The sequence below is a fragment of the Peromyscus californicus genome, unplaced genomic scaffold (assembly GCF_007827085.1).
Source record: "Peromyscus californicus insignis strain IS unplaced genomic scaffold, ASM782708v3 Scaffold_3__1_contigs__length_106647218, whole genome shotgun sequence".
In the NCBI taxonomy this organism is placed as follows: domain Eukaryota; kingdom Metazoa; phylum Chordata; class Mammalia; order Rodentia; family Cricetidae; genus Peromyscus; species Peromyscus californicus.
The window spans coordinates 40598574-40613783 of NW_026294551.1; the positions used below are offsets into that span (position 1 = coordinate 40598574).

General features: G+C 50.3%; 1 protein-coding gene across 1 annotated transcript; it reads left to right on the forward strand.

Moving 5' to 3' along the window:
* The first annotated feature begins 6942 nt into the window (after window positions 1-6942).
* On the forward strand, window positions 6943-9797 carry Ccl1 (C-C motif chemokine ligand 1). The gene is made up of 3 exons (XM_052759512.1): window positions 6943-7018; window positions 8320-8431; window positions 9716-9797. The coding sequence occupies exons 1-3, from the start codon at window positions 6943-6945 to the stop codon at window positions 9795-9797; spliced, it is 270 nt and encodes an 89-aa protein (XP_052615472.1).
* The last annotated feature ends 5413 nt before the right edge of the window (window positions 9798-15210 follow it).

A 15210-nucleotide genomic window follows, 5' to 3' on the forward strand; every position in this document is an offset into this window, starting at 1 on the left:
AAACAGGCCAGAAAAAGTCTCACAATGTACAACCTGCATGTCTCCGATGTCACCCGCCTCAGAATGGTTAGTTTTTGAACAAGGTATTTGTCAGTCATTGTCATTTTGCACTGGAGTCTGAAAACCCACCCTGGTCAGGGGCGAAAGGTTGGTAGGACACACGGACGACAGTCACAAATCATGGCGGTGTCTGGAAGGCAATAGCCCTGAGCTCTGGTGCTCCCATATGACGTTGACCTCTGATTCTTGCCTGCTACTTGGGAAGTGTGGCTTGTTTACCGTGGCTGAGAACCAAGATCGTGCAGAGTTCAGATGGGCTTTTGAGAATAGCTGTGGAGATGCTGCCAGCAAAGTGAGCAAGGCGAGATCAGATAGGACGGGAGTTCCAGCCTACAGCCGGGGCCTGCGCTACATGCCTCGGGGAGAACTCTTGCATCATTCCCTGGGCAGAGGCCCTGCTAACCCAGTGTGCCCGCGATGACACAGGTCCAGGCAGGGGAGCAGAATGATGGCTGTTAGGGAGTGGCAATATTCATTTCAACGCAGTGATAAGGCCTGGGGGTGGAGGTGAAGCTCAGTGGTGGAGTACTGGTCTAACATGTGCAAAAGACCTTGGCTTTGATGCCTAGAACAATGAGAAGACAACACAATAAAATTCAGTGATGGGGCCCGTGTCCAGTGCTCCCTGCACCCCATCAGAGTGAGGAGTGGCGCCTGGGAGACTGAGTAATGGGTGCTGACCTGGTCAGTGACTCCGAACTTTGAGATCTCAGGGAAGTTTTCGTGGCCAGCTGAGTTCACCCGAGAGCTCTGCTGTCCAGCCCTGGTTATAGAATTTCTCTAGGAATAGGCCAGGGCTGACTGACGTCTGAGTGTCTTTCCTGGGTCCCCTTGGAACACTGGGCATAGGACATATTGGGAAATGAGCTGTGGGCTGTGTTATGTCCCAAGTCTGTCCTACCTGCTACCCCAGGGAGGGAAGGGACTTTCCCCAAGCTCCTGGGCCTGTCCCTTCAACTAAAGTGGCCTTGTTGGTTTCAGTGGGCACACTGGAGTTACGGCTGCCACTTGCTGCCCCCAGGTTCCTGCTTTGTGGCTTGGAAGTGCTCAAGATGTTCTCTCCATTCTCTGCAAAGATGGACCCTGTGTTCCAGCCTCCAGACGTCTGTGGGCATCTGCAGTACCTCAGCATCCAGAGGGACCCATTCCCACCCACCTTTTTTCCCCTCTGTCCACAGCCAGTCTCTGCAGACATCAACATAAAGTCATAACTCATGAGGGGGGTTGAGAGGTGGGGCTACTGTCTGAGCTCCATCACTGAATCCATCATGTCCTTGTATTGGCCTCAGGCTCCTCACCTATGCCATGAGCAGCTTCAGTCAACTTTTCTTAGGATTCTTCCTGGTATATGGGAACGGGATCCAGAAGGAAAAATGACTGAGGTGCTCCTGAAACCCAGGCTATATTCAGAGTATGTGAAGCCTCAGGGGTCCGTTGAGTCCACAGGGACTTTGTAAGGGGGATGCCCATGATGTAGAGTTCACATTAGCACCCTGCTCATAAGGCACCCTGGGGTTCCTGATGTCCTGGGTACTGCTGAGTTTGGGGACGAGGTCTTCTTCCCAGGGAGTGGAGGACTCTATGTGCCCAGGGCCCAGGAGCAGCCTTCTTTGTTCTTTATCATCCCCAGAAAGGGAAGGAGCATACCTGGAGACTCCCAGCATGACTGTTAACAGCACTGGCGCCAAATTCTGATTTTAGGAAGGGCAAGGGTGATGCCCTAGTCAGGACTGAGACATAGGTGTCTTCCCTTTTCTGGAGACCCAGAGAGCAATTGGATGCCAAGCTGGGGAGGATATATGTGTCACCCCAGCTGCCCTGGATCCAGAATACTCAGATGTTTAGCAGGTTTCAAGCCCTGTCTTTTGATCAAAGCTTCCCAAATGGCTCCATGATGAATTGAGCTTCTGGGGCAAGAGTGGGCCACGTAGGCCAATCTTCCTGACCCCTCTTCCCTGCTCCACTGTTTTTTAGGTGAGGAAATTGAAGTCCAGTGAGAAGTGACTTGTCCAAGGTCCTGGAAAATTCCTGATTCTCACTTCTTTTTATCTCTAGAGACCAGCCCTCCTTCATTCCCTGCTGAATGCTTCCCACACCCCCTCACTGCCTCCTTCTTTCCTGTCCTCAGCCTTCAGCGGGGGCCTCCAAGTCTAGCCACGAATCCAGGCATGCCTTGTCCTGAGCAAATGATGAGTGACAGTCAACAGAGACAAAGGAGGAGCCTTGTAAACATAATCTTGTGCTACCGGATTCTGGCTCGTTCATTTTTAGAACCCACCTCCACATCTTGTGCCTTGACCTCACTGCTCCCATTTTCCTTGAGAACTCTGCCAGGCACTGTTCTGAGCACCTGCCTTCAACACCACACCGAAATTCCAAGCAGGGAGGATTCACATCCCCTTTAGAGGTGATCTCAGAGTGTTAGCAACCCTTAGACTCCTAAGTAGCATTCAGAAAAGCCTGGGCTAGCAGCCTACAGGTTGGTCCAGAACCAACTCAACTACCATGGCAGATCCTCACCCTCTTCACCTCTGGGCACACTCCACTTGCATCCTTCCAGGCCCAGATTGAATACCACATTGCTACATAAGGAGCACTTAGCCTCTGGACCACACACTGATGGCAACCTGTGCCCAGCTGTTACTCTGTGGGTGTTCTTTCCTCCAAGTCTGGCCCTGACGTGCAGATCTGTGCTTCAACCCCTTCTCCTGCCTCAGTGACCAGGCAGGAACTAGAAGGGGTTGGCTCTCGGCAGGAGCTTGGGGTGACTTAGTCTGCAGGGAGTTGGTCATGTGAAGCCAGGGGCAAGTTCTGGGCAGGAGAGCAGAAGGTCTGGACACCTAAAAAACGAGCATTCCAGTGACCCGGGCCATCACTTCGCACTTTTTAAGTGCAGCCAAGACATTTGTACTTCACCCTGAGCACAGCGGGCTGGGTTTTCAGGCTCAGAAGCACATTAAAGAGCTGGCGTTGGTCACTGTCGTGACAACCTCAGGACACCCCTCTGCCTGCCTATTGTAGTGAGAGACCTTTCTGTCCACTTTGTGCTGTCACTGATCAGTAGACAGGAAAGGTCTCCTGTAAAGAACAAAAGAGCCGAGCAGCTGAAAACCACGGAGACAGGAAGTAAAGGAGACGGGGCTTGGGATTATGTGGTGTGTGGGTGCTGAGCACCATCACTGTGAATGGACGTCAGCTGTGCCTGGGACAGGTGTCGAGGACCCAGAAGTGTACCGTGTCCATCCAATTAAGGACACAAGCTTGACCTTGGTGTCTGTGGACCAGACTAGGGGAAAAAGAAACTGGGAAGTGGAGCCCTGTTTGGGAGACGGTGACACTTCTTGGCCTCACCCATGGGACCATCAGAGCAGTCCCAGATCCAGGGCAAAGAGCGTCCAGTTTTAAGGGTGAATTCAGTGAATTCTGCACCCCGTAGGACACCGTTTCCTCTGGAACACTTCCCATACTTAATCCGTCCCCCCCCCGCCCGCCCCCGAGATCTACCTCTGCATAATCTGTGAGTCTCATGGGATTCATTTGGCTCCCTAGTACCTGACCTGTGCTAGGTGCTCAGGAGTTTCCAGTGATGCAATTTTCCTTTCCTTATCTCCTCTCTCATCTCAGGGAACCCTTCCAACAACCCATAATTAGGCTAAGGATTAGGAAGTTTATTTTGAAAGCAATGAAGGGAGTTGTATGAGGTCCAAGAGGGAATACAGCTCAGAAAGTCCGTGTTACCTGCCCACGGTGAAGTGATAGCTCTGACGTGGTTATGTCCCGCTCTAGGCACGGCCTTCTTCCTCCCCCTGAAGCAGTGAACAGAGAACTCCACCCTGGAAATGAACCAAGTCACCTCTGTAGTTCTGCCATGCTGAACACGTGCCAAGGGGCTGTCTACAAGCCGGTCTGGAAGGACCAGCTGACCTATAGTTCAATAGCATGCAGTAGGTAAGGCTGGGCTGAATGCCTCTGGACAGTACCAGCCCCCGTGGGTTGACTCATCTTAGGTTGATTCCACCCTGGCTGAGTGCCACCCGGTCCCCATCCTCACTCAGTGGGTACCTAGCAGATGAAAGCTGAGTGACCAGCATTTATCTAGAAGCAACGAAGAGGTTTGCTTGCATGAATGATAACAATGCTTACCTCTTGGGATCACTTCCTTGTTTGGCGATCGATCGTGCGTCCTTCTGCTCCTGCTTGCTCAAGTCCACGGTGATTTCGTTGAGCTATTACTTGGTCCTGGCTTGTGGGTCCTGACAACCGTGTTGGGGTGCCCATGTGTGACATGAAGTTGCCGGATGATAAGAGCCCCACCTTTGGCCAGTCTCTTCCAGGTGCTGGGGGAGCTTGGAAAGGGAAGGCATAACGAAGTACTGATGAGTTCCCCTTCTCTGTCTGCTTGGAATTAGCTGTGGCCGTAGTGAAATGGAGGATAGGAAGTGAGTTGTTGGAGGGACAGCCCCAGGATCAGGGGAAGAACTAGCAATTTTTTCTGGGCAGCTATGTGGACCCTTCTTTATTGCCTGAGTCTAAAGGGTCTGAGGTTGCCTTTGGCCAGTTGACACACACTCACACCTTCTCTCTCCCAAGACCCCAGGTAAAGGATCAAAACACATCAGCCTCCAAAGACAAGGGCGTAGCAGAGAGGCAGCAATAGGGTAGTGATTTTAGTGACTTTTTGGGTGTCAGGAAGCAGTAGGGGACTGACTGGCATTGGCCCAGCAGTGTAGAAATCATGAGGGCTGATTCTGTTCTGAGATACCCCGAGCTCAAGTCCCTGCACCCCACGCCACCCTGATCTCGATATAGCATCGAGCCCATGACTTTCCTCTTCCGAAAGTCACCCGCCCACCCTCTCTACTGTGAAGATTTTATCTTCTGGTGCTTTGACACTCACCTGGAGTTTTCTTCTAACATGTGCAGGCACTTGTGTTTCGATTCTGACTCTGAAATAGAGCCAAGACATTCCCAGTTTCAAAAAAGCTCCCTCAGGAATGTCAAGAGTCATCATGGCCAAAGGTCTTGAAAGGCTCCTTCAACTCAGATGTGCCATGGTAGCAGGGAGTGGGGGGTGCCCGTGTAGAGACGCAGGAGGGTAAGGACTTCATATTGCCATCCAGACACAGGGGCTTCAAAGGAGGCTGAGATCCGCCTGTGGGGGGTTGACAACTGGCTTTTATTGGAGAAAGGTGTTTGAAATGAGCAGACTGGGCACAGAGGGAGCTGGCGAGGAGGGTGGTGCAGGGAGATGTTACAGTAGGAATGAAGTGCTGGAGACAGGAAAGCCTAAGGCAGAAGGGATGAGGGGTACGTGACTATTTGGGATGTAACGGGAAGAGAGCTGTAACTGTCCAGTGGACTGTACTGGGCTCAACTGGCAGCAGGCAAATACTGAAGGGTTTTCAGTCACATAGTCTAAGGTTGAAGTAGATTAGCCTAGCTGACCCTCTGTGTATAGGCCTCAGGATTCCAATGCATGGGTTTGGTTCAGCTGCTTTTTCTTGAGCTGCTTATCCCAAGTACCGCACATCGCGCACATTGTTTTCATCTGGCTGCACAACCCCATCTCCAGCTATACCCCCGCTCTAGTGTTCCCTGCTGACTCAAAATGAAGTGTGTGTGTGTTTTTTTTATACCTTGACTTTTACAGAGTCCTTCCTCTACCTAGCATGCTGTCTCCACAGCAGCCTGCAGGACATGGTGAACACTGCCCTGGAAGGGTCCTCTGACATCCCTGGGTGTCCCCAACATTCTCCTGTGCTCTCCACATGGCACATCTGTCTTTACTGAGTAGTCAGTGTGCTGGATGGCTCTCTACGGTTTGTCTACAAGTTGAAGCAAGATGGCTCAGGTCAGGCTCTGCATCCATTGGCAATTGTGTTCCCAAGCGTAACCAAGGACCTGGAACAGAGTAAGCTGTGAAAGGGCGGGGGACCAGAAATAAAAATAGAAAATAGCAAATATGCTGGCCAGGCATTTGGCAGAGAGGATCTTATTTAAGTGTGTGTGTGTGTGTGTGTGTGTGTGTGTGTGTGTGTGTGTGTGTGTGTGTGTGTACATGTTTGAAGGTGTACATCCATGTGTGTTTGTGCATGTGGACCACTGTGTTTTCAGAGATAAGGTCTCTCATTGGCCCGGAGCTCTCCAAGTAGGTTAGGCTGGCCAACCAGTCAGCTCAAGGGATCTGCCTGTCAGCTCCTCCAGCTCTGGGGTTACAAAAGCACTTTTTTATGGGGGTTCTGGGGATCAAACTCTGGTCCCCATGCTTGCATAGCAAGTCCTTGGCTGACGGAGCCCATCTCCCTGGCTCCTCACTGCCTTCTTATCACCCACATTTGAGATATGTACTGGTTCCGTTTTTGCAGGGATGTGCAGCTTAGATAAGTTGGTGCAATCACTGATTGGCGGAGCTGGGATCCAAACCCTAGCTCGCTTCGATGAAGCTCGTAGCTCCTGTGGGCTGTCCTCCTCCAGGGCCGGTAGCTGCTTTGAATGGAATGATGTGGGTTAGATGAGCTATGTACAGGCCACTTCCTCTCTTTCACCTTTCTTGACTTTCCACTCAGCCAAGACAGCTCCCACGTATTTTGTCAAGATTGTCAAGATTGGTATCTGCTTTTGCACTTGGGGAACTTCCCAAGGCCACGGGGTACCCAAACATATCTTGAATACTACCCAAGAGAGGTGAGGAATGGACTTTTCCATGTGGCCACTGGGGATGAGTTCCTTCTCCCAGAGACTCCCACATCTTCCTCATGGTGTGGGAAAGCACCCTGTGCCTTCTGATAAAAGCTTGGTACAAGATGAGGCAGAGGAGAGCTCTTGGCTTCACCAGACATTCGGTGGTTGCTCCAGAGAGGCCCGAGTCAGAAACTCATCACCATGAAACTCATCACCATGGCCCTGGTGTGCCTGCTGCTGGCTGCAATGTGGCCACAAGATGTGACCAGCAAGAGCAGTGAGTGCTGGGATCCTTGTGCTTGGGCCCAGGGAGGGGAGGATACATACAGGGGCTCTGGGCATGGGACAGAGCTCATGTAGACCTCACTGGTTCCATCTCTGCTCCTGCCTGGAGAGGGGGAAATGGAGCGAATGAATGGGCTGAGGGCATTGGGCATGGAGGAGGATTATGAGCCAGGGGCAGTCATCTGCTGCTTTGTGGGGAGCTCAGGACCTGAAACCCAAACCCATTCTTTTTCTAATGCCAGAACCAAGTGGCAGCACAGACAGATCTGGAGCAGGGTCCTCTGGGTGCAGTCCCAAGACAGGTCTTGTCTTGGAAGGGATTTTTTTTTTCTTTTGAAAGCTGAGCCGGCTACAGTGTAAAAGATAATTTTGATCCATATGCTACAGACAGGTGGAAGGGACTGATGGAGTTGTTTTAAACAGGTTGGGAGCCCTGAAGTCCAGAAGAGGGACTAGGTCTGGTTTTCACAGTTTGACGGGTGACAGGCAGGGACTGAAGGAAGAACCACAGGAGCTAATAGCCAGGAAACTATTAGACCTCTCAAAAATGTTTTCTGCATGGCTAAAATGGAGTTCCAGTCAGAGAACACTGACCTAACAATGGACCCCTGGGTTTCTGTTAATCATGAGGTAGGAAGGAGCCAGGGTTAGAGCATGAAGATATTGAAGGTGGGATGTGGGGAGGGGAGTATACAGACCAGCAGAGTTTAGGGTTATTGGGCTGTGAAAGAGGTGAGGACCAAGGAAGGGGATGCAGAAGATTGTGTAGGTGAGTGGACTAGCTACTTCTTGGGGGCACCTTTTTTCCCTTCTGAGCTCTTGTGCAGTTCCTTACCAGCTCCCATGTCTGTAAACCATGAACTGCAATGTCTGCATGTAATGGGGTAACAGGTACCCTAGGATGTGGGTCTAGAGCCCGAGAGCTTAAGTACTGGTACAATACAGAGCTGTTCACTTGCAATGGGAGGTGGGAACTGAAGGGGGTTGTATAGGTGGGATCTCACTATATGGACAGGGGTATGTGCTGAGCCACGGGCTCAGGCTGGCTTGTGGCTTGTGGCTGTCACCACCATCTGCTGGTTTGTGGGGGTGCTTAGATCTGACCCCCTTTGCCTTCTGATTGTTCTCCAGAGATCAGTGACTGCTGAGACAGGGCTGCACCATGGCCCTCTGGGTATGATCTCCATGCCTGAGTCTGTCCTAGGAAGGACTTTGTAGATTTTACTTTTAAATCCTTGTGTGGGTGGGAGGCTGAGGTGTGGGTGCTAATGGTCTTTTGCACTTTTCTTCTAGTGCACGTGCCCTCCGCTAGATGCTGCTTCGATTTTCTGGAGAGATTACCTTCCCAGAAGTTAATCCGGTGTTATAGAAACACCAGCCCCACCTGTTCCCACCCAGCTGTTATGTGAGTGAATACCTACCTGGTCCACCTCTAGCCCTGGGAGGGAAAACGCTGACTGGGATGAGAATAATAGACACTAGATGGTGCTGTTCTACAGGAATAAAGACTCTAAACCCAGTCAGACAAACTATGGTGCAGTACCAGGCTTGGCTGCTAGGGGGAGCGTAGGGCTTCCCAGGAGGGAGTCCTGATTTATTTGTTTGAACTCCAAAGTGCCATGATTATATACCATATTATATAGCCAGAAGGAAATACTTAACAAAAGCAACAAACAGGCTGGAACGTTGGCTCAGTGGGTAAAGTGTTGGACTGCCCAAGCATGATAATCTGAGTTCATATTCCCGGCAAGTACAGGGAAAGTCAAGCAGGGTTTTGTGAGTTTGTAACTCCCAGCTGGATGAGGCAGAGGCAGGCACATGCTGTGGAGCTTCTGATTCTGACCTAACTGAAGCGGTTAGGTTCAAGATTTAGTGAGAGACCCTGCCTCAAAAAGCAAGATAGACAGATAAAGAATTTCATCTCACCACACATGTCTGTATCCCATGAGCACCGCCCCCCCCCCCCACTCATTTACCAATTTACCAACCTGCCTTCTCTAAGAGGGGCCTCAGACAGGAAACTCTTCCATATATACCCCGTGCTTTGACTCCCTTCTGTGAAGAGGGTTAAAACAGAAGCCTGCCTGTATCTCAGGGTCATTAGGAGCCTGATTGAGGTGACTCACACACCATGCCAGCATTTTGAGGCACTTTTCTGTTATGACTCCTGCTGATCCTCTTGGGACACATATTTTCTTATAAGAGAAACTGAGTTTGGGGAGGCAGAGGTGGTTGTCTGTGACCATTGGCCAGTAGGAGGCAGAGTTGGTTTGTGGAATGAATACCAGTCAAGTTAGGAAGTGACAGATGGAAAAGAAAAGAATTCCCCACCCCACCCCCACATGCACACACACTTATACTATGAATCTAGAGCAATGAGTGGGTCCCAGGTGGACACACAAACATTCAAAGCTGGAGCAGGGAGTTGTTCTAGAATGGGGAAGTTTCATCCTAGCTACAAATCAGGATGTTGGCCAGCTCCTCTGCCCCAGCCCCATAGAGGGAATCCTAGTCCCTAGAGGAGGGTCCAGGGGTCCCCATTCATAAGCTGCCAATGTGACACCAGCATGCCAGCTACAGATTATATACAATCACTTCATTTACAGAGGGCAAGGGATCTCGGCGGCCCATGAATGTTCCAGGTTCCTAGTGGGTGACTCGGGTCCTTGCCCATGTCTTCTATTCACAGATTCAGGCTGAAGAAAGGCCAAGAAAGCTGTGCCTTGAGTTCAAAGGTTCAAGATTACCTGAAGAAGTTAAAACCCTGCTAGCTGAAGTGAAGAGGAACTACACGTTCCCATCCCAGCTCTGGAGACTGTAGCATCCCTCAGTCCCCCATCCTCCAACTACCGTCACTCCCCCGCCCACTGTTGCAGGCTCACCGATTTCAGTCAAGTGATAAGCTATACTATGGTATTTTATCTGTTTAAATTATAGAATCTTCAACTCCTACTGCCTGTGTTTTTTTAGACTTCATGAGGATTTTGGGATTCAGACTTGATTGGCACTGGAGGTGGGACACAGGGTCTGGAAGGCTGTGGTTGGGGGGTGGCTGGACCTGGTGCCAGAGGAACCACTGTATGGGATGAGTTTTGGCCCAGGCTGTGCTTTGGCCTCTCCTCCACCTTTGGTAGCTCAGGGAGCCATGGTAGAAGAACCAACTGGCCCAGGGCTAGGTTCACACTGGGCTGGGAGCCCATGTCGAGGAAGTCCTGCCCATGCTCTAGGTGGAGGGGAGTCTATTGTTCATCTGCCTGTAAGATGTTGCCAACCTTGTTTTATAAATGAGGTGATCAGGGTTGGAGAAGGATATAAAGAATGTCAGGGACACAAACCCAGGCCAGCGGATGTCACGGGGAGTTTTAGAGGTGTGCAGGAGACCCAGGAAAGCAACTTTGGGCATGGGAAAGCGGGAGGTTCTGAAAGTAAAGGAGTAGCAGATGGCAGGAGCTGAGTATGAAATGAAAGGATTGCAAGCCAGAAAAGTAGACCTTAGAGGCACTGCTCAGGGCACTCCGAAGAGCCCAAGCCAGACACATGGACAGACTCTGAACATCACATTCCCTCCTGCCTATTACACCACCCTGATGACGTTAGAGAGCCCCCTAATGGCCAGGAGATAACACTGAAGAAAACTCAGTTTCTGCACAATGTCAGGGATCCTCCTATTGCGTCCATCCTCCTGCTACCCACTTAGCAAACCTCACACTCATAATGTAGACCAGTCTCTACGCGTCCCTCCACCTTTCCTTCAGGCACACAGTTCAACCCTGCAAGCTGAAGAGAAACCTACTCAGGTTACAGAGGGCAGGGTCTGTGTTTCAAGAGGTTAAGAACCAACTTTCTCTAGACCTTGCTTTAAAAAATCATTGGAGCTGAGGGTGTAATTTGATGAGGGAACATTTGTTCAGCATGCACAAAGCACAGTATTGAAATCCCAGCACCATAAAAACACAATAAAAATAGATGATCAGTATTCACAATACAGCCCAAACCACTGAGAATTCAAATAATAGTAACATGGAAGGCACGGTCTGTTTTGTATCAAAAACAGTCAGGCTATTGCAGAGTATAGAGATGCGAAGACTGGGAGGAGACCAAAACTGTTACCTCTCATGGTCTGGCAGGGTCCAAGCCCGAGCAGGAGAGCAGAGGACCTGGAGGGTGGGGCTCTGGTCCAGGTGTGGCACAGTGTCTTGGACCCACTTCTGCTTGAGATAGACACAGAGCTCTGTGTCTGATGAGCACTGGGCACTGCCAATGGAGGAGCCCTCTTGAGGATGCCCCTGCAACCCATTCACTCCTCTGCCTCTGCCTGGCCCAGCAGTGGCAGACAAAGGGCTGCCCCAGTGTGTGGGAAGGAGGAGGAGAGCCTCCAGAGGCACCAGTTGCTCTGCTGGGTCACTTTCCTGGTAGCTGAGGAAATTAATGCCAGGGTGTGAGGAGACTGCAGCCACTAGGAGGCAGAGCACTTGTGGGACGTTCCCAGCCTCTCTGGGCACTTTTGTACTCTAAGACTGGGGAGGCTTTGATACTATCCCCTCGACCCTCAGTCCATCTGGCATCTATATTCTGGGGTAGAGCTTAGCTAGGAGCATATAGTGGTGGGGAAGCCTTGGTGAGCAAGGCTTTTCTACCCATTCGACTTTCTACCTACATGACTTTCTAGCCACGTGACAGCCTCCTAGGGACAGGTGGTGTTGCTGAGCTGACAGCTCTTCAGTTCTCTCAAAAGGATCTTCCTGCTGGTAAGAAGCAGGAAGTGTTCAGGATCTGGCTACAGTCAGGAACAAGATCACAGAGAAAAGGCTTTAGGGGCACGCAGAGCTTCTCGATATGGTTATAACAGCAGCAGCCACAGGGCAAGGCAAAGTAGGGTGCAATCATCTCTGAACCATTCCCGGGTCTGGGGCTCCTGCTTTAGGCCCCAGATTTGGAGGAGTCTATTGACTGTGACTTGAGACCTCAGACATTTCTCTTGGCTGCATGGTGGGGACACATCCTTGGCACCTGGCAGAGACAGGTGCATGGTCAGTGGACAGGGCCTGGTACAGCCTCAGGTCTGCAGTGCTTCTGATGGCCAGAGGTGTCGCAGAAGTGGCTCTGGGTTTGGAGCTGGCAGCTTAGGTACCAGTCTTGCTCTAGGATGGTCTGCAGCTGGACAGGAGAGTTCCTTCTGTCTCCAACCCAACTTCAGCTTTCTAATTTTGGAATGAGATAGTCAAGACTCTGGAGAGCCTTGTTCTTCCGATGGGCTTAGAAGTGGGGCTGAGGGCTTAGGGGTTCCTGGAAAGAGAGAGGAATAAAAGGCAAGGGAGGTCATTGGGGAGGCAGACAGACTGACTTCCTCTGGCTGAGTCAGCCGTGGGATACAGAGGGTGGCTGTGATGAGCAGAAAGCGCAGAAGAGCTACAGAGGCCTGCACGCCGCCTCTGTCTAGGTGAGTCTCAGCCTCTCTTCTTTGGCCTCTCTGCCTGTCTTTTATAAGGAGTGCACATGGTACTCCCTGAAGACTTTCTCTCAGGCCAAGTCATAACCAAATCACGAGGAAGAGGTCCCCAAATTCAGTGAGATGGTGTTGGGTGTCAAATAATACACCAGGAAATGCAAGAGGTAAGCCATGAGTTGTGCAGCACAGGAAACTGATGATGCCTCATTGCCCAGTATAAGGAGCCAGAGGGGATAGAGAACAGGGCTGTGTCTCAAGAGCTCACTGCAGGCAGCCAACCAGTCAAAGAGCTATTTGTTTCTCTTTCCTCCAATGTGAGAAAGAAAACCACAAAGAAGGCTTTGCCCACGTTATGCATTGAGTTCTGAGGAGGCACATGCCTTTGATGGATGGGGAAATGGAGGTGGAGAGCGATTAAATGACGCCTCCAAAGCACCAGGGGAAGGAAGCAATAGGCAGAGGGCTAAGCCAATCAGCTTTCAGAGCATCACTTTCATCAGTGCCTTTTCCCAAGTAGAGTTGAGTGTGAAGGTCCAGGACTTGGGAAGATCTCATCAGGCTCTGATGGCAGGGGCTTTCCACACCACTCATCATATGCCACCTTGTGAACCACACATTTCTGCCACCCAGGCCCAGGCAGACACAGTTCCCTAGTTTGGGGAATATCAGTGCTTGAGGCTCTGATGGGAGAGGGTCAGGGGGGCCACTCTATTCCTGTTTCTGGAACTACCTTGGAGGAGCACGGACCAGGGATTGAGAGGATGTGAAGCTGGGGCAGGTAATACTGGAGTGGCGGTGATGGAAGGTGGGAAGGGGCAGCCTGGACAAGGTCTTCTGCTTGAGCATATCTGTCGCTGCACACGCCTGGTTCTGACTTTCCTTATTGCTGGACCTTCCTTTCCGGAATATTCTGGTACATTCATGCTTACAAAATACATCTTTCCATTCTTTCAAATCAAGCACAGTGAATGTAAAGGAAAAAAGTGAGAGAGAGAGAGAGAGAGAGAGAGAGAGAGAGAGAGAGAGAGAGAGACAGAGAGAGAGAGAGAGAGAGAGAGAGAGAGAGAGAGAGAGAGAGAGAGAGAGAGAGAGAGCACAAAACCAATATCTACTAGAAAGGGTAAGTTAGATCCAAATCAAGGTGGTTCGGCAAGCCTTTTGCTAAACTAAAACTCCTTTAAGGCTGGGGAAAAGACACAGATTCCCACAGCTAGAATGAAAAGGAAGGGTGTCATCCCAAGGCCTGCAGACACCAAAAAGAAAATGAGGAATGTATGCCAATAAATTTAATTTGCAAGAAATGGATGAGGATTTTTTTAAATGTAGCCAGATTGCAAAAAGAAATGAAAAAAAAAAAGTAGTTCTAAAGCTACTAAACAAATGGAAGCAATAACTGAAAATCTTCCCACCACACATCCCTGGGGCTCGGAGGGCTTTAACAACTAATTTCCTCCAGCCTTGAGGGAATGGACCATCCCCAGCTTGCGCAAGCTCTTCCAGAGAATTGCAGCTGTCTGTGCTGTTCAACTGACTCTCACATACTTTGATAGGAAAAAAAAAACTGCCAAGAGACATGTGAGGAAAGGAAACCACAAGCTTGTCCCTTCAGACACACGTGAGGACTCTGTCAAGGACAGAGCTGGCCACTGGCTTCAAGCTGGATGGCGGCTCTGGAGAGACTCTTGGGACTTTGAAGGAAGAAGAGCTGCTGCAGGGCTCCTTCCCCTCTGGCTTCACGTGTGCCTCAGCTCAGCATCTTTCCAGTTAGCTTGCTGTGGCTCTGTCCACAGAGGGGTGAATCACTCAGGCTATAACTACATTATTGCCTCAGACTACCAAAGTACCTTGTGCTTTCTCTGTACACACCCACATCTTAAAGTCTTCATGCTTCTCAAATGCTTCTAATTTAAATGCCACCTAGTTCTTCCTGCAGCCCTGAAAGACTTGGAATCGGTGTTCTGGAAGTAGTCCCAAGTGATGCACTCCTCTAATGGAATCTGGTTGCTCAGATGTTTGAGTGCACAGCAGAAAGGGTCACGGTTGTGGAATCTGCCAGCATTGTGATAACCTAAATAACCTCCAGGAGGAGCATAATGTGCTGTGTTTTAACCAGCCCTCCTCAGGATCCTGATGGACCTGGATGACAGCATCTTCCACCCTCCTAACTCAGAACCCCTCAGAGCACTGAAAGTGGCTTCCCTCCTTTCACCACCTCATCAGAGTCTCATGACCTCACCAGATGCTGGGACAGTAGCCTCTGGGGTTCACGGGTGGAATGTGATGATTTGTGAGAACTGTTGTCCACAAGCTTGTGTAATTAAACACTTGCTACCCACTGGATGGCACTGTTTGGAGATGTTAGGGAACTGTTAAAAGGTTCAGCCTTGCTGGAGGATGCACATCCCTGGGGGTGGGCTTTGAGACCTTAGCCTTGCAGCACTTCTTGGTCATGCTTTCTGCTTCCCATTTGTAGATGAAAACGTGACTATGCAATTTATGGCTCCTACTACCATGCAATGCCTTTCTCGCCATGATGGACCACAGACCATAACAAACCTTTTCTTTATTAAGTTGTTTTGGTTATGGTATTTTATCTTGGCAGCAGAAATGCAAACAAGAACATAAATTAGTACCAGAAGTGGGATTCAAATTCATGCTACTTGGCCATTAACAACTCTCGGGTGCCTGGGATGATACACTAAATATTAAATTGAACCGATTGCAGTCTACCTATC

What these genes read in the sequence shown, in the direction of transcription:
- Ccl1 (XM_052759512.1), top strand. Translation starts at nt 6,943, where the DNA reads ATGAAACTCATCACCATGGCCCTGGTGTGCCTGCTGCTGGCTGCAATG. An exon ending in AGATGTGACCAGCAAGAGCA is followed by an intron (nt 7,019 to 8,319) that starts GTGAGTGCTGGG and finishes CTTTTCTTCTAG; the next exon opens with TGCACGTGCCCTCCGCTAGA. An exon ending in TGTTCCCACCCAGCTGTTAT is followed by an intron (nt 8,432 to 9,715) that starts GTGAGTGAATAC and finishes TTCTATTCACAG; the next exon opens with ATTCAGGCTGAAGAAAGGCC.